Raw genomic sequence first — 18,690 nt, 5'->3', positions numbered from 1 at the left:
ATATCATAGATGAACTCAGCTCAACAGTACCAAGGACGAGATTGGAGGAAAATAGATTTCTTTTCTAAAAATCTGAGGTGTGACAGCCTATGCTAAAGATGTAGTCAGAAATAGGTAGCTTTTAGAACTAACACCCAAAAAAGATGTCCTTTTCATTATAGGGGACTGGAATGCAAAAGTAGGAAGTCAAGAAACACCTGGAGTAACAGGCAAATTTGGCCTTGGAATACGGAATGAAGCAGGGCAAAGGCTAATAGAGTTTTGCCAAGAGAACACACTGGTCATAGCAAACACCCTCTTCCAACAACACAAGAGAAGACTCTATACATGGACATCACCAGATGGTCAACACCGAAATCAGATTGATTATATTCTTTGCAGCCAAAGTTGGAGAAGCTCTATACAGTCAACAAAAATAAGACCAGGAGCTGACTGTGGCTCAGATCATGAACTCCTTATTGCCAAATTCAGACTTAAATTGAAGAAAGTGGGGAAAACCACTAGACCATTCAGGTATGACCTAAATCAAATCCCTTATGATTATACAGTGGAAGTGAGAAATAGATTTAAGGGCCTAGACCTGATAGAGTGCCTGATGAACTATGGAATGAGGTTCGTGACATTGTACAGGAGACAGGGATCATGACCATCACCGTGGGAAAGAAATGCAAAAAGCAAAATGGCTCTCTGGGAGGCCTTACAAATAGCTGTGAAAAGAAGAGAAGTGAAAAGCAAAGGAGAAAAGGAAAGATATAAGCATCTGAATGCACAGTTCCAAAGAAGAGCAAGGAGAGATAAGAAAGCCTTCTTCAGCGATCAATGCAAAGAAATAGAGGAAAACAACAGAATAGGAAAGACTAGAGATCTTTTCAAGAAAACTAGAGATACCAAGGGAACATTTCATGCAAAGATGGACTCGATAAAGGACAGAAATGGTATGGACCTAACAGAAGCAGAAGACATTAAGAACAGGTGGCAAGAATACACAGAAGAACTGTACAAAAAAGATCTTCACGACCCAGATAATCACGATGGTGTGATCACTCACCTAGAGCCAGACATCCTGGAATGTGAAGTCAAGTGGGCCTTAGAAAGCATCACTATGAACAAAGCTAGTGGAGGTGATGGAATTCCAGTGGAGCTATTTCAAATCCTGAAAAATGATGCTGTGAAAGTGCTGCACTCAATATGCCAGCAAATTTGGAAAACTCAGCAGTGGCCACAGGACTGGAAAAGGTCAGTTTTCATTCCAATCCCAAAGAAAGGCAATGCCAAAGAATGCTCAAACTACCGCACAATTGCACTCATCTCACAGGCTAGTAAAGTAATGCTCAAAATTCTCCAAGCCAGGCTTCAGCAATACATGAACCATGAACTTCCTGATGTTCAAGCTGGTTTTAGAAAAGGCAGAGGAACCAGAGATCAAATTGCCAACATCCACTGGATCATGGAAAAAACAAGAGAGTTCTGGAAAAACATCTATTTCTGCTTTATTGACTATGCCAAAGCCTTTGACTGTGTGGATCACAATAAACTGTGGAAAATTCTGAAAGAGATGGGAATACCATACCACCTAATCTGCCTCTTGAGAAACCTGTATGCAGGTCAGGAAGCAATAGTTAGAACTGGACATGGAACAACAGACTGGTTCCAAATAGGAAAAGGAGTACCTCAAGGCTGTATATCGTCACCTTACTTATTTAACTTCTATGCAGAGTACATCATGAGAAATGCTGGGCTGGAAGAAGCACAAGCTGGAATCAAGATTACCAGGAGAAATACCAATAACCTCAGATATGCAGATGACAGCACCCTTATGGCAGAAAGTGAAGAGAACTAAAAAGCCTCTTGGTGAAAGTGAAGGAGGAGAGTGAAAAAGCTGGCTTAAAGCTCAACATTCAGAAAACAAAGATCATGGCATCTGGTCCCATCACCTTATGGGATATAAATGGGAAAACAATGGAAACAGTGTCAGACTTTATTTTGGGGGGCTCCAAAATCACTGCAGATGGTGACTGCAGCCATGAAATGAAAAGATGCTTACTCCGTGGAAGGAAAGTTATGTCCGACCTAGATAGCATATTCAAAAGCAGAGACATTACTTTGCCATAAAAAGTCCATTTAGTCAAGGCTATGGTTTTTCCAGTAGTCATGTATGGATGTGAGAGTTGGACTGTGAAGAAAGCTGAGCGCTGAAGAATCGATGCCGTGAAGAAAGCTGAGTGCTAAAGAATTGATGCTTTTGAACTGTGGTGTTGGAGAAGATTCTCAGAGTCCCTTGGACTTCAAGGAGATCCAGCCAGTCCTTTCTAAAGGAGATCAGTCCTGGGTGTTCATTGGAAGGACTGATGCTAAAGCTGAAACTCCAATACTTTGGCCACCTTATATAGTTGACTCATTGGAAAAGAGCCTGATGCTGGGAGGGATTGGGGGCAGGAGGAGAAGGGGATGACAGAGGATGAGATGGCTGGATGGCATCACCGACTCGATGGACATGAGTTTGAGTGAACCCCAGGAGTTTATGATGGGCAGGGAGGCCTGGTGTGCTGCGATTCATGGGGTTGCAAAGAGTCAGACACGACTGAGCGACTGAACTGAACTGAAGTGATTAAAATAACAAATCTTCTTGCTTCCTTCAGCCCATACTAGAGTTTTGTAGTAGCACATCTTACTGCTGGGATAATCTTGTTAACATTTGTTGCCTAAATATTTCTTAATGATTTCCAGAGACCCCTGCCTTTTTTATTGTGAAGAATTATGTCTATAATAGACCTTAGAATTCAGGGGTTCTGTATTTATGGAAAAATTGATTGACGGACAACTCTTTAGAAACCCATTCATCATGTAAGTGAGGAATACATATCTAGCTGTGCTACACTTGGAGAAATCCAATATGAAAAATAAAACTTAAAAAGCAGAAGCATCACAATGTGATTATTTTTATTACAAAAGCACTTTCCACATACAAAATCAATTTGCCTCAGAGTTGGGTTCTCTTCTATATCTGGAATTCTCCCAGTGCATTTAAAAATGGATTTGGTTAACAAAAAGTCAATCCACCCACACATCAATTTTTCAGAAAAAGAATTGATGGTATACAGCTATTGAATACAAACTTCTATGTGGGTATGCAGAACTTTTAAGGAGTCACTTACGAATTCCTCCCTTGGTGGAGATGTGTTTCCTTTAAGAAAATATCATTAGTATTAAACTTTCTCTGAAATAGTCTCTGTGACGTGACATTGCCTAATATATGTGTCATATTTGGAACTTTTTTTGTTGTTGTTCAGTTGCTAAGTCATGTCTGACTCTTTTCGACCTCATGGACTGTAGCCAGCCAGGTTCCTCTGTCCTTGGGGTTTCCCAGGCAAGAATACTGTAGTGGGTTGCCATTTCCTTCTCTAGGGGATCTTCCTGGATCAAGGATTGAACCTAATCTCTTGCTTGGCAGGCTGCTTCTTTACCACTGAGCCATTTAGAATTGTGGTGTATGGAGCTTACAGTTAAGCAAGAAATATAGACAGTAAATAGTAACAAGTTTTTATGCTATGCAGAATCAATGACATAGGCCCACAAAGAAATTATGTCCAACCGAACACCTGAAAAATGGATATAATTTTGCTGCAAATCCAGCACAGAAAGTATGGATCGTTATTAAAAGCAGATAGGGGATAATTGCTTTACAATGCTGTGTTAGTTTCTGCTATACAACAGCATGAACCAGCTATCAATACACATATGTCCCCTCCCTCTTGAGCCTCCCTTCTGCTCCTCCATCCTGCCCCTCTAGGTCATCACAGAGCACCAGCTGAGCTCCCTTGCCATACAGAAGCTTGACACCAGCTATCTATCTTACACTGATAAGTGTATATTTCAATGCTACTCTCAATTCATCCCAACCTGTCCTACCCCTGCTGTGTCCACAAGTCTGTTTTCTATGTCTGCTTCTCTATTCCTGCCCTGAAAATAGATTCATCAGTACTGTTTTTCTAGATTCTATATGTATCAGTTCAGTTCAGTCACTCAGTCAGTTGTGTCTGACTCTTTGCAACCCCATGGAAAGTACCAGGCCAGGCCTCCCTGTCCATCACCAACTCCCAGAGCTTACTCAAACTCATGTCCATCATGCCATCCAACCATCTCATCCTCTGTTGTCTGCTTCTCCTCCTGCCTTCAATCTTTCCCAGCATCAGGGTCTTTTCCAATGTTCCAAAGTCTGTTCTTCACATCAGGTGGCCAAAGTATTAGAGGTTCAGCTTCAATATCAGTCCTTGCAATGAATATTCAGGGCTGATTTCCTTTAGAATTGACTGGTTTGATCTCCTTGCAGTCCAAGGGACTCTCAAGAGTCTTCTCCAACACCACAGTTCAAAAGCATCAATTCTTCGGCACTCAGCCTTCTTTATGGTCCAACTCTTAAATCCATACATGACTACTAGAAAAACCATAGCTTTGACTAGATGGACCTTTGTCAGCAAAGCAATGTCTCTGCTTTTTAATATGTTGTCTAGGTTGGTCATAACATTTCTTCTAAAGAGCAAGCGACTTTTAATTTCATGGCTGCAGTCACCATCTGCAGTGATTTTGGAGCCCAAGAAAATTAAATCTGTCACTGTTTCCATTGTTTTCCCATCTATTTGCCATGAAGAGATGCAACTGGAAGCCATGATTTTCATTTTTTGAACGTTGAATTTTAAACCAGCTTTTTCACTCTCCTCTTTCACTTTCATCAAGAGGCTCTTTAGTTCTTCACTTTCTGCCATAAGGGTGGTGTCATGCGCATGTCTGAGGTTATTGATATTTCTCCCGGCAATCTTGATTCCATCTTGTGCTTCATCCAGCCCAGTGTTTCTCATAATGTACTCTGCATTAAATAACCAGGGTGACAATATGCAGCCTTGACGTACTCCTTTCCCAATTTGGAACCAGTCACCATTATTCCATGTCCAGTTCTAACTTGCTTCCTGACCTGCATACAGATTTCTCAGGAGGGAGGTAAGGTGGTCTGGTATTTCCATATCTTTAAGAATTTTTCACAGTTTGTTGTGATCCACACAGTCAAAGGCTTTGGCATAGTCAATAAAGCAGAAGTAAATGTTTTTCTGGAACTCCCTTGCTTTTTCAGATTCAACAGATGTTGGCAATTTGATCTCTGCTTCCTCTACCTTTTCTAAATCCAGCTTGACCTCCATCTGGAAGTCCTTGGTTCATGTACTGTTGAAGCCTCACTTGGAGAATTTTGAGCATTACTTTGCTAGTGTGAGATGAATGGTATTGTGTTTGAACATTCTTTGGCATTGCCTTTCTTTGGGATTGGAATGAAAACTGACCTTTTCCAGTCCTGTGGCCACTGCTGAGTTTTCCCAATTTACTGGCAAACTGAGTGCATCACTTTAACAGCATCATCCTTTAGGACTTGAAATAGCTTAGCTGGAATTCTGTCACCTCCACTAGCTTTGTTCATAGTGATGCTTCCTAAGGCCCACTTGACTTCGGACTCTAGGATATCTGACAGTAGCTGAGTGATCACACCATCGTGGTTATCTGGGTCATGAAGATCTTTTTTGTATAGTTCTTCTGTGTATTCTTGCCACCTCTTCTTAATATCTTCTGCTTCTGTTAGGTCCATACCATTTCTGTCCTTTATTGTGCCCATCTTTGCATGAAATGTTTCCTTGGTATCTCTAGTTTTCTTGAAGAGATCTCTAGTCTTTCCCATTCTATTGTTTTCATCTATTTCTTTACATTGATCCCTGAGGAAGGCTTTCTTATCTCCCCTTGCTATTCTTTGGAACTGTGCATTCAAATGGGTATATCTTTCCTTTTCTCCTTGCCTTTAGCTTCTCTTCTTTTCTCAGCCATTTTAAGGCCTCCTCAGACAACCATTTTGTCTTTTTGCATTTCTTTTCCCTAGGGATGGTCTTGATCCCTGTCTCCTGTACAATGTCACGAACCTCGATCCATAGTTCTTCAGGCACTCTGTCAATCAAATCTAATCCCTCGAATCTATTTGTCTCTTCCACTGTGTAATCATAAGGGATTTGATTTAGGTCATACCTGAATGTTCTAGTGTTTTTCCCTACTTTCTTCAATTTATTTGATTTGCAATAAGTTCATGATCTGAGCCACAGTCAGCTCCCCGTCTTGTTTTTGCTGACCGTATAGAGCTTATCCATCTTTGGCTGCAAAGAATGTAGTCAATCTGATTTCAGTATTGACTATGTGGTGATGTCCACGTGTAGAGTCTTCTCTTGTGCTGTTGGAAGAGGGTGTTTCCTATGGCCAGTGTGTTCTCTTGCAAAACTCTGTTAGTATTTGCCCTCCCTCATTTTGTACTTTGAGGTCAAACTTGCCTGTTATTCTTCTTAATATATGAAATTTGTTTTTCTCTTTCTGACTTATCTCTGACTTACTTCACTCTGTTTGACAGATTCTAGGTTTATCCACCTCAAGTCCACTACACATAACCCAATAGATGATCATACTATAAGAAATTCCAACAAAACTTCAAATGTTCTAGTAGTGTAGAGTTCACTGATACTATTTAAGGGTATAGGTAGCATCCAATGGTAGATGAAAAATCCTTGCTGTTCTTTTTTTATATAGTACTATTCCTTTAAAATAAATTAATTTTTTTATTTATTTTGGCTGCACTGGGTTTTCGTTGCTCGGTGCAGGCTTTCTCTAGTTGCGGCGAGGTGGGTCTTCCCATTGCAGAGGCTTCTCTTGTTGCAGAGAACAGGCTCTAGGCACACAGGCTTCAGTAGTTGCAGCTCAGAAGTTGTGACGCGCTAGCTTGGTTGCCCCGAGGCATGTGGGATCTTCCCAGACCAGGGATCAAACCTGTGTCCTCTGCATTGGTAAACGGATTCTTAACCACCGTGCCCCCAAGAAATTCCAATAGTACTATTTTTTTAATTTAAAAAATCAACAAGAGAGGTTGTTGTTCAGTCAGTAAGTTGTGTCTGACTCTTTGCAACCCCATGACTGCAGCACACCAGGCTTCCCTGTTTTCACCATCTCCCAGAGTTTACTCAAACTCATGTCCATTGAGTCAGTGACGCCATTCAACTATCTCATCCTCTGTCATCTTCTTCTCCTCCTGACTTCCGTCTGTTCCAGCATCAGGCAGGGTCTTTCCCAGTGAGTCGGCTCTTTGCATCAGGTGGGATTGCATGGTAAAATATGGCACATGCTATCTTTCTATTAATTGTTGCCCACTTCCAAAACCACTGAAAGTAAATTTGATTTTCATCAACAACATAGTAGAGATTTTGTTCACTTAAAAAACAACAGGTGTCGCTTTATTCTTGAACTACTGAAACATTCCGAATTCGTTCCATGTCTCTTCACTGATGAGGTGTACCTGAGTTTCCCAAAGTGTGCTTCATCTTTATTCCAATCACATTATCTCTTTTCTTTGTATCAGAAACTTCTACACAAGTCAAAGTGGCGAGTTTCAAATGAATGTGGATAAGTCATTTTAATCACACTGGATTTTTTTTTATAAAATATTCTCTTTTGAAAAAAATTGATAAAGGTGGTTTGGGCTTAAGCCAAGAGTCAACAGACTTTTTTCTTGCAGAGCCAGACAGTAAACATTTCAGATTTTTCAGACCATGTGTCCTCTGCTTCAGCTACTCAACTCTGCTGTTGTTATGCTGAAGGAAATGTGGCTTCAGAGTGCTTGTGTGCCAGCAAAACTTTCTTTACAAAAATAAGCAATGAGCTTGATCTTGGTTTAAGCTATAGAAACACCATCTGATCTGCCAGGGAAGCCTCTAGAGACACAGAGCATGTCAACAAACATCCCTTTGTGTTGAATTCAAATATAGTAAGACTAACAACATAAGAGCTGCTATTTTTTTTTTTAGAAGTTGCATTATGTTGCCAAGTGCTTTAAAGGAATTTATTATGTCTGTTAATCCTCAAAATGGCTATAACAACAGCAATTCAAGTTTATGGACTATAATGATACAGTATTTAAGGAAATGGCATTATGTAATATTTTATAAAGTTTATTTTTAAAATAGATTACCAGAGGCCATGAGCTTTCAGAGAAGTAATTTCTTGAGTTCCCACATATTCCAGAATAAATTATTTTGAAAATCCAAAATAAATCATTAAGAGTCAACTTGCAGTCTAGAAAACAGTCTTTAAGCATAAATTCAGTTGCTTAGCTTCTGTTGAAAGGCTGGGGCCTTGTTTAGTTATTTTGGTTTAATTAACCTAAATTTAGAATTAGTTGAGAAACAGGGAAAACTTTTCTTTGTTTTTGAGGCTCTGCATAAACATAACAATGTAAAGATTTACTTTCTTTTGGAAGTTTTCATTTTTCATTTTGACCTAAAATAATCTATTATCATTACTGTTACACATAAAATCACATTATTATACATTAACATAATGAACATAGTTATATTTTACAATGTATAAATATATTTGTATTTATTAAATTTATTAATACACTTTAATAATATAATTTATATTTATTAACCTTTATTAATAAATAATAAAACTTGAACAGTACTTAAACAATGCTTTTGCCTGGAGGCTCAGTTGGTAAGGAATCTGCCTGCAGTGCAGGAGACCCAAGTTCCGTCCCTGAATCAGGAAGATCTCCTGGAGAATGAAATGGCAACCGACTCCAGTATTCTTGCCTGCAGAATTCCAGGGACAGAGGAGCCTGATGGGCTATGGTTGATGGGATCTCGAAGAGTTGGACACAATTGAGTGACTAAGACTTTTACTTTTCATTATATAAAAATATGTAAATATATCTGTATATCCAGCAGATTGTACATTTAACAGAAGTTTATCAGCACAGTCTTATGCACAATTAAAAATTTTAACTTAGTCCCTCTTTTAAGAAACTTGTCAATTGCTGAGAGCGAGCGAGAACAGTGAAGCTCTAAGAGCATGCCCCTGTTTCATTTCTGGTCAAGGGACAGGTTTACCTCATTTTGAACTCCAAGGTGTCTCTTCGGTTTTCAATTTTTCTGATTGTTCTGTGTTTTGAAGCAGAAGGCCTTTCATCAACATGGACTCTTTTTGCCATCTTATAGAAAGTTATCTTTTCTAGCAAAGTGGTTTCTATGTTCCTCTGAAGACATTTGGCTTTAAGATATTTGTTAAAAATGAAATTACGTGAAAGAGCCATTTATTTTAGTTCCAACAGAATCTGACACCCATGTTTCAGCTCATTAATCATAAGAAATGACTGAATTATGAAAATAACTCATCTTATTCTACCAGCAGTCTTTCATATTATCATTGGATTTAATTTCATCTTCTGGGAAACTTTAATTAAATAAGTTTCTTTTGACTATAGCTTCTTCATGTGTTTCTAAAAGATTTGAGCAGTATCTTGTTAGGCGAAAAATAATACAATAATGACATTTTTGACTATTCAATGATCCATCTCCAAAGTCTGCTCTTTAACTGTCTAGAGAATTGAAGGTACGCCATATACTAAGAGTAGGTGATTTACTGACACCTCAGAAATGATGTGGGTCATCATTTATTTGAGCGTTATTTAACTTGAATTTCATTTAGGAGAATAGAGGTGCCTATGTTGTGTTTCTTGTGAGTTTTATGCTAGAGTCTTCTTTTGTGATAAATGTGCATACATTTTCTAATGAATATCCATCATGTTTCTCTGAAATTATGAAATAGAGTTTGCAACACAAATCTTGGATAATATATTTCAAATATCTTTGCACATATGGGCAGTATTTCTGCTCTTTTATCTTCTCAGACCTGTGTATCACAAATTTATAATTTGTCACTGATCAATGTTCATACATTATTCATGGAGTTAAAAGGGCAGAACAGTTTCCATTATTCCATTTATATTAAGCATGTCATTTTCCATTCAGTTATTTTTCTCCTGAGCTTCAGAAACTTGGCCATCAACTTGTTGTCTTACCTGCCAGCCTCACAAATCCAATTACAAGTTCTTTTAGAAAACAAGCATTTTAAACTAATTTCTTGTATTCTTCATTATAAAAAAAAAAAATCTTTTCACAAGTTATGTGTTGTCATCGTAAGAACAAGTATAATAATGTTTCTTAGAACAGTAACTCCTGTCACTTTTATTTGTTTAATTAAATTTATTTCATTTTATTTAATTTTAATTAAATTTGCATTCCATTATTGATAATTTCCTTGAGGACAAGAGGGCTTGTTATAGTAGATATTAGATAGCATATTTATTAGTATAAGATGAAAATTTGGAAAATAAATAATAAAATGTGGTATTTTAAAAACTCATAAAACCTGCATTCCTGAAAATGTTAGTTAAACTCTGCTATGGTAATATCAAACCTGATTTATCTGTATAGCATAAATTCTCAAGAGGGGTTGGGAAAAACCCCTAAGGGGGTAAAAACTTGGAGAGGCAAAAAAAAACCCTACTCTTCCCATATATAAAGCAGAGTTAGATATGTTTATATTTATAACATATATATATATGCTAATAAAAATTCCATATGAGGTAGTGATTAGAAACAAAATATCTTAAAAAGGCTTGGGGGTGGTTAAAAAAAGATTGCAAATCCCTGATTTAGGAAAAATTGTAAGAAGAAAGAATATTTTGATGTTTTCATGTGTTGTTTTCAAGTTTCTTCAAGTAACGTGGCAACAATGTGTAGGAAAAGTTTTAGTATCCTCCTCTCACAAATCTTGCCTTCCCCCTTAAAAAGACAAGTTTCATCTTTAAGCACCCACTGATGGTATAATGTCCTCTGAGGATTCGAGACAGAGGAAAGGTCCTACTGTGACCTTCTCAGGGTGGGGCCTGCTGAGTTAGGGGCGAAGGTCATGGGTGCTCCTAGACTAGGGGTAATGAAAAGGAGACTCCCAAAGGTTGCAATGCTGACAGCTAAGAATTTGCAGAGGACATGGAGAGTGTCATACTGAGTGAAGTGAGTCAGAGAAAGACAAATGTCATACGATATCACTTATACATGGAATCTAAAAAATGGTACAGTGAGCATATGTGCAAAACAGAAATGGAATCACAGATGTAGAAAACAAATTTATGGTTGCCAAGGGGGAAGTGAAGGAGGGATGAATTGGGAGATTGGGAACTTCCCTGGCAGTCCAGTGGTTAAGACGCCACACTTCCATGGCAGAGGGCGTGGATTCAATCCTTGGTCGCAAAACTGAGATCCCACGTGCTGCATGGCACGGCACACACACAAAAAAACTGGGAGACTGAGACTGACATATGCACACTACTATATATAAAATAGATAGCTAATAAGGACCTACTGTATAGCACAGGGAACTGTACTCGATACTCTGTAATGAGCTGTATGGGAAAAGAATCTAAAAAGAATGGATACATGTATATGTAAAACTGACTCCCTTTGCTGTATACCTGAAACTAACACAACAGTGTAAATCGACTGTACTCCAATAAATTAAAAACAAAAAAGATTTGCAGTAAACCTCTAAACTGGGCACATGCTTAGATGATGCTTTGGGGGAGCACTTCCGTGTAACTGGATTCTACAGATAACTTGCCAGCCTCCTTCCTTTTGTATGGCCAGCACTGTGACTGGTAAGTTCCATGCTGTCCAGCAACCTTCAATGTTGAGTTCATTGACTCAGGCTAGAGCCATCCATTGAAAGGAGCTTACTAAAATTACCTCCTCACTGCTTCTGCCCTGATTGTTCCAAACCGTTACCTTCTGCTGAATTGAAATCCTGTGCTAAACCCTCTAACCAACACTGGCAACTTAATTTCCCTAAATCCCTTCTGTAATTCCTGACATAGTTCTCCCCTTTGCAAGAATAACCCATAATTATGAGTAAGTTCGCGTATTTCTGAAGCCTAGCTTGGAGAATTTTGGCATTACTTTACTAGCATGTGAGATGAGTGCAATTGTGCAGTAGTTTGAGCATTCTTTGGCATTGCCTTTCTTTGGGATTGGAATGAAAACTGACCTTTTCCAGTCCTGTGGCCACTGCTGAGTTTTCCAAATTTGCTGAGAGTGAAAAAGTTGACTTAAAGCTCAATATTCAGAAAACTAACATCATGGCATCTGGCCCTATCACTTCATGGGAAATAGATGGGAGAACAGTGGAAACAGTGTCAGACTTTATTTTTGGGGCTCCAAAATCACTGCAGATGGTGATTGCAGCCATGAAATTAAAAGAGCTTACTCCTTGGAAGGAAAGTTATGACCAACCTAGATAGCATATTCAAAAGCAGAGAGACATTACTTTGCCAACAAAGGTCCGTCTAGTCAAGGCTATGGTTTTTCCAGTAGTCATGTATGGATGTGAGAGTTGGACTGTGAAGAAAGCTGAGCACTGAAGAATTGATGTGGTGAAGAAAGCTGAGTGCCAAAGAATTGATGCTTTTGAACTGTGGTGTTGGAGAAGACTCTTGAGAGTCCCTTGGACTGCAAGGACATCTGACCAGTCCATTCTAAAGGAGATCAGTCCTGGGTGTTCTTTGGAAGGACTGATGCTAAACTGAAACTCCAGTACTTTGGCCACCTCATGCGAAGAGTTGACTCATTGGAAAAGACTAATGCTGGGAGGGATTGGGGGCAGGAGAAGGGGATGACAGAGGATGAGATGGCTGGTTGGCATCACTGACTCACTGGACATGAGTTTGAGTGAACTCTGGGAGTTGGTGATGGATAGTGAGGCCTGGCGTGCTGCAATTCATGGGATCAAAAAGAGCTGGACACAGCTGAGCAACTGAACTGAACTGATGACTAAGTTAGACATATTTTTATGTATCATATTATTCCATGAAATTTTAGGACTTCGGGACTAATACTATTTCTTGGAGAATGGAATGTTGGCCTGTAACAATTCACAGACAATGTTAACAATGTTCATGTTAGCATGTGCCTGTTAACATCACAGACAATGTAACCAAGGCATTTCCTCCCAGGAGAATTGGAATCAGGAATTATAGTAGGAAAATCAGTAGGAATATCGGTGTTTATACATAGTCACATAATACTTTGCTAAATCATTTTTAGTGCCTTTTAGTGGCTTTGAAAAGCACATGGTTTTCCCACCAGGCGAATAATAATGCACAAGGATCCAACTGCATATTTATTATAAATTATGATCATTTAAACAGATTGTTCCATCTGTCTTTTGATAGCAAATGTAAAGTTAGTAAAGTGATTAATTATATTTATATGTAATTAGGCAATCTATTCGAATGTATTTCCGGCATTTATTGGTAGTTCCCTGATTTAAAAAGAGAAAAAAGAAAAGGCCACTTTGATATGAATTACGTTCCTTCCCTTGGAATGAAAGTCTGAAAATACAGGTGAGGGAGAGGTGGACCCTGGGTACTGGCCGCTGCTGCCTCTGGTAATACAGCTGCCGAGCCAGGCTGCAGGGAAGCCTTCAGATGGACCCATGGAGTTTCAATTTCTCCAAGACTCTGCCAAGATGCCTGGGGGAGGGGGACAGCTGCTGGACTTCCTCCTGTGCTGCAGGGCCCCGGCTGAGAAGCCAGGGCTGGAGATTAATTGCCTCTTGTTGGGACTTGTGGCCAGGATCTGGGTCCTCTGGGCACCTGAGGCCGACCCTGCAGAGAAACTGTGGTCCTGGGAGACCCAGAAGAATCCTGTTGATCTCTGAGATCCAGGCAAAGAATCTCCCGAAGAGCTGAATTACTCCCAGGAATGGATTCCACCCGCCTGGGATGGAATCCTGACACAAAGCAGCTTCTTCCTTCCTCTTCTTGTTGTTCAGTCACTAAGTTGTGTCCAATTCTGCGACCCCATGGACTGCAGCACACCAGGCTTCTCTGTCCTTCACTGTCTCCCAGAGTGTGCTCAAGTTCATGTCCATTGAGTAGGTGATGTTATCCAACCATCTCATCCTTGACGGCCCCCTTCTCCTTTTGCCTTCCCCCTGCTGCCCAGCCAAGTGGCCGTAGGGTTTTAGGTCATTTATCACCAAAAATAATCTCACCACTGTTGAGAGCATTAAAGACAAATAAACAAAACATACAGCAGTGAGCAAGCAAAGAAAAATATTCACACACAAAGGGACTCAGAAACTGAAGATGGAACTTGAAATCCAAGATGAATATGTACAGAAATTTCCCAATCTGGTAGAATGGATGGGCCAGAGAAGAGGGTCCCCCCCACTCCACCCAGTATCTCAAAGATAGTTAATTAAGGCAAAAAACAGACCTTCTGAACTTTGACTAGCATTTTCAAAAAAATGAGCTGAAAAGGGCATGGTCATTGATGAGAGCTAATTATATGAGAGAACAAGTGGGTAAAAATAAAGAAATGGTAGAAATCAAGAGGGAAAATCAAGAGTCTAAACTTGATTTTGGAATAATAGGAGTCCCTGAAGGACAAAGGGAACGGAAAAGTAATAATAAATGAGAGAAGAAAATGTTCCTAAACTGAGGCGTTTCTGTCCCACTCTTTGCAATTCCATGGACTGTAGCCTGTGAGGCTCCTCTGTCCATGGGATTCTCCAGGCAAAATACTGGAGTGGGTTGCCATGCCCTCCTCCAGGGTCCCGACCCACTGATCGAATCCATGTCTCCTGCATCTCCTATATTGACAGGCATGTTCTTTACCACTGGCTCCACCTGGGGCTTGATAAAAAAGCAATAATTACTATTCAAGAAGCTAGCATTGGGACTTTCCTGGCAGTCCAGTGGTTAAGACTGCGAGCTTCCACTGCAGAGGGCACAGTTCAATCCCTGGTTGTACAATTAAGGCCATGTAAGCCACGCATTGTGGCCAAAAAAAAAAAAAAAAAAAAAAACTTTGGTGGATGATCTCAGAAAAAGCAAAATTTAAAAAAAAAAAAAAGCAAAATTTAGGAAGAGGTGTGGTATCACTAGGAGTGGGGGTGAAAGATGGATGATACTATGCAGTTTATAGGTTGGTAAGGGTGTGAGGGAAGAGTGAGCAGGAGAGGAGTTTGCAATTATTTAATTTGGATGCAATAATAAAAAGGTATAGATTAATACATGACAGTTGAGCCTTAAGCCGGGAGATTAGAAAAATATAGTCTAAATAAAGAAGGAAGAAAAAAGACATTAACAACGATTTGCCCAAGCCAGAAAAGACAAGAAAAAGTTAAAAGATAAACATCAATGACACACAATGAACTAAAAACATAAGCCTAGGTATAACTTTGGCACGCTAAATGTAAGAAGGCTGAATTTTCCTATCAAAAATCATAGAAAATATGCCCTTACAGAAGTGGTTGATTACAGACTGGGGCAAAGAAGGTTCAAGATTTTTTTTTTTAAACATAGAAAATATGATCACGTTTAAACACAAAATAAATAGCTTATTGATTCTGGGAACCACATAGAACATGGTCCCCAGAAGTGGCTGAAAATCATCTATGAAATTATTAAGAGTGACACCTAGAATAGTAAAACATTTAAAATGCTTAGCAGAGCATGCAAAAATTAGAGGAACAGTCTCAAAGTCCAGAAAGTGTTTTGACGCGAATGCAGAACTCCCAGGGGGCACCAGGGCCAGTAGCTGCCCTGAGGGTGTTTGCATGTTCTTATCACCTAGAAGGTGCCTTACAAAGAGCTGTAACCTGGACAGGAGGCGGGGCTGTATAGCATCAGGACACATGAGGTCTTTACCTCTGTGAGAGAAGGAAACTGTCCCTCCCTCAAAAGGAAATCGTGAGTCATGATCCTGACTCCAGAAGAATAGAAAAAGAGTACACTTTACTGAAAATCAGACAGCACGTGCCTGCCCATGTGGGATTAAAGTTCAGAATCACTTTACTTTCAGGTCTGGGAAATGTCCACCAGAAGTTGATTTAAAGGGGCACCAAATATGGCACCCTGCTCCAGTACTTTTGCCTAGAAAACCCCATGGGCGGAGGAGCCTGGTAGGCTGCAGTCCATGGGGTCGCTGAGGGTCGGACATGACTGAGCGACTTCACTTTCACTTTTCACTTTCATGCATTGGAGAAGGAAATGGCAACCTACTCCAGTGTTCTTGCCTGGAGAACCCCAGGGACGGGAAGCCTGGTGGGCTGCCGTCTATGGGGTCGCACAGAGTCAGACACGTCTAAAGCGACGCAGCAGCAGCAGCAGCAAATTTATAAGATACCTCATGTCGCCTGGTCAACGAGTTTTTTCTGGGGGAAAAAAAAAAGAAGTACTCTAAGTACAGGTCTTGAAAATTTAGAGAAAATTAATGAAATAATACCTCTCAGAAACAGTTAATACTTTTCCATGCTTCTCTGATCACTGAAGATACATTTGGTCTGTGATGTTCTAGTTGGTGTGTTTTAAAACCATCTTTTTAGTAAAATTTCATTCTATATTTTTATATAACATATCTTCTCTTTTTTATGCTAGTGGTGAAAATTCATGCACTAACAAACACATGACATATTTTGAAATAAATTGTGGGTTGATTTTAATTTCACTCTTTTTTCCTCTAGGTGGCTTTTACAGTACTTTTTGATTTGGAAGCACTTCTGAAGATATGGTGTTTGGGATTCACTGGATATATTAGCTCATCTCTCCACAAATTCGAGCTGCTACTCGTAATTGGAACCACTCTTCATGCATATCCAGACCTTTATCATTCCCAGTTCACATACTTTCAGGTAATACACATAATGCCTGTTTTTCTTTAGAATTGTTTTCTTTCCAGAGAACATACATGCATTCTAACAACTAGATATTGCAACAACCTTTCTAACTACAAACTTGAGATGGGCTCAGTGACATCTTAAATACCAAAAATAGCACATTCATAAATCGTAGGGACTTCCTTGGTGGCCCAGAGATTAACACTCGAGCTTCCAATACAGGAGACGCTGGTTTAATTCCTGGTCAGGGAACTAAGAGCTCACGTGTGCTGGTATAACCAAAAATAAATGAAGTAAATCAGATATAATGGACTTCCCTGCAGACTAGTGATTAGGACTCTGTACTTCCACTGCAGGGAGCACAGGTTCAATCCCTGGTCAGGAAACTAAGATCCTACATGTCTCATGGCATGGCAAAAGATAAAAAATTACTGTTTATAAACTCCAAAAAATTTATAGTAATAAATGGAGGTGTTTTTCATACAGTTCACAAAAAGTTAGCACAGCACAATAGACATACATATTTTATATTCACATGGGTATTATAATCTGAGCATTCATATTAAATTTTGAAATTGATATATGACTTTATATATGACTTTAATTCCAAGAGTAGATCTCTCTTCTTAATAAGCCTAAATTTGTTTGCTCAAAAGTACTTAAAATTGAAACAATAAAAAATTAAACTTACCTTTACAGAATATAGTCATACTTTATTATTTAAAAATGCCTATAAATTTCTTTGTGGTGATTAAATTATAATATCTGTAATTTTTACTTTGTAATAACTGGGTATCTATTGTTTTAAGTGCATTATATTGAATCATATTACTTTATAATCGTTAAGTAAACAAAAGTGAGTATTAATGTTATGTTCTTTGTTAGCAATAGCCATGTGCTGAGTGATATTTTAAATACTTGGTCAAAATATATGTATATGGGATATCCTAATTTTAAAAATCTCATAGTCATTTTCTGAGTCGAAATTTGGTTATTTATATAATTTGTCATGTAAATGTCAGAAGTTGCATTGTTTTCTTAATAGATATTTTAAAGACTTGGAGAATTAAATGGCAGTAGAATTTTTAAAAACCACGCAGCGAAAGAAGATTCTAATTCCTTAGATGAAAGAAAATACATTCCAACTTCACTGACGAACTTATTTATTGGTGCTGAAGCTGTCATATTCAGAGCAATATTAACTTCAACTGCCAGACTGCAATCTGAAACTGAATACTTCTGATACCTAGAAGAAAGGACATGAAAATACAGTTCACAAAAATGAAAAACATACCCCACAAACACACATAAAAAGCTGAGTCTCCAGCAATCACAGCCAAGCATATTGAACTCACAGAGGGCATCATGGTTCGAGCTTTCAGTACTGTCAACATCTTTGAACGAAAATCCCTTGTCACTTGTTGGGTTATATCCTCAGGCTTGGTTATCATAAAGTGAGATGGCTGGGGCAGGAGACATACACATTTAAAACTCTTGATACAAAATATGCTTTCCAAGCATATGTCATTATATGCTCTTGGGCACTGCTGTCTAGATTCACAGAATCAACATGCACATTTAGTACCTAATGTTAGAGAATCATTGTACATAATTGCAGAAAATATGCCTCATAGTTAAAGCTACAACATATCTTTTTTATAAACCTATTAAATTAACCAAATTAAGAAAGACATTGATGCCTCTTTCAGCAAGGATACCAGATAAAATATATTCAGGGCTTGCTTTAAAATTGTTAGCATTTCTTTCAGATAATTTTTCATTGAAAAGTTACACATAGGTCAAAGTTTTGCAAACAAAGATATTTAGTCTAGGATTATTGATGAGAGAAAAAATGGGAACTGTTTAAGTGATAAATGTGAGGAATAGCTTGGTAAGTCATATGGAAATTTGACCATAAAAATGATTATGATGAACAGTGGTAAAGAACCCACCTTCCAATGCAGGAGACATAAGAGACGTGGGTTCTATCCCTCAGTCAGGAAGATCCCTTGGAAAAGAGCATGGCAACCCACTCCAGTATTCTTGCCTGGAGAATCCCATTGACAGAGGAGCCTGGTGGGCTACAGTCCATGGGGTCACAAA

The 18,690-nt window shown here is 38.9% G+C and overlaps 1 protein-coding gene across 2 annotated transcripts in view; it reads left to right on the top strand.

The window, feature by feature from the left end:
• Positions 1 to 18,690, top strand: part of NALCN (sodium leak channel, non-selective) — a 300,944-nt gene that overhangs the window by 118,813 nt on the left and 163,441 nt on the right. For both annotated transcript variants that reach the window (XM_061435322.1, XM_061435321.1), the window contains one exon: positions 16,435 to 16,602. In XM_061435322.1, the coding sequence (XP_061291306.1) occupies positions 16,435 to 16,602 (168 nt within the window). The remainder of the gene's footprint in view (positions 1 to 16,434; positions 16,603 to 18,690) is intronic.

This window comes from Bos javanicus, chromosome 12, assembly GCF_032452875.1.
Source record: "Bos javanicus breed banteng chromosome 12, ARS-OSU_banteng_1.0, whole genome shotgun sequence".
NCBI classification, from domain to species: Eukaryota; Metazoa; Chordata; class Mammalia; order Artiodactyla; family Bovidae; genus Bos; species Bos javanicus.
Note: the sequence above shows the minus strand (reverse complement) of the source record. Positions and strands in the feature narration are given on the sequence as shown.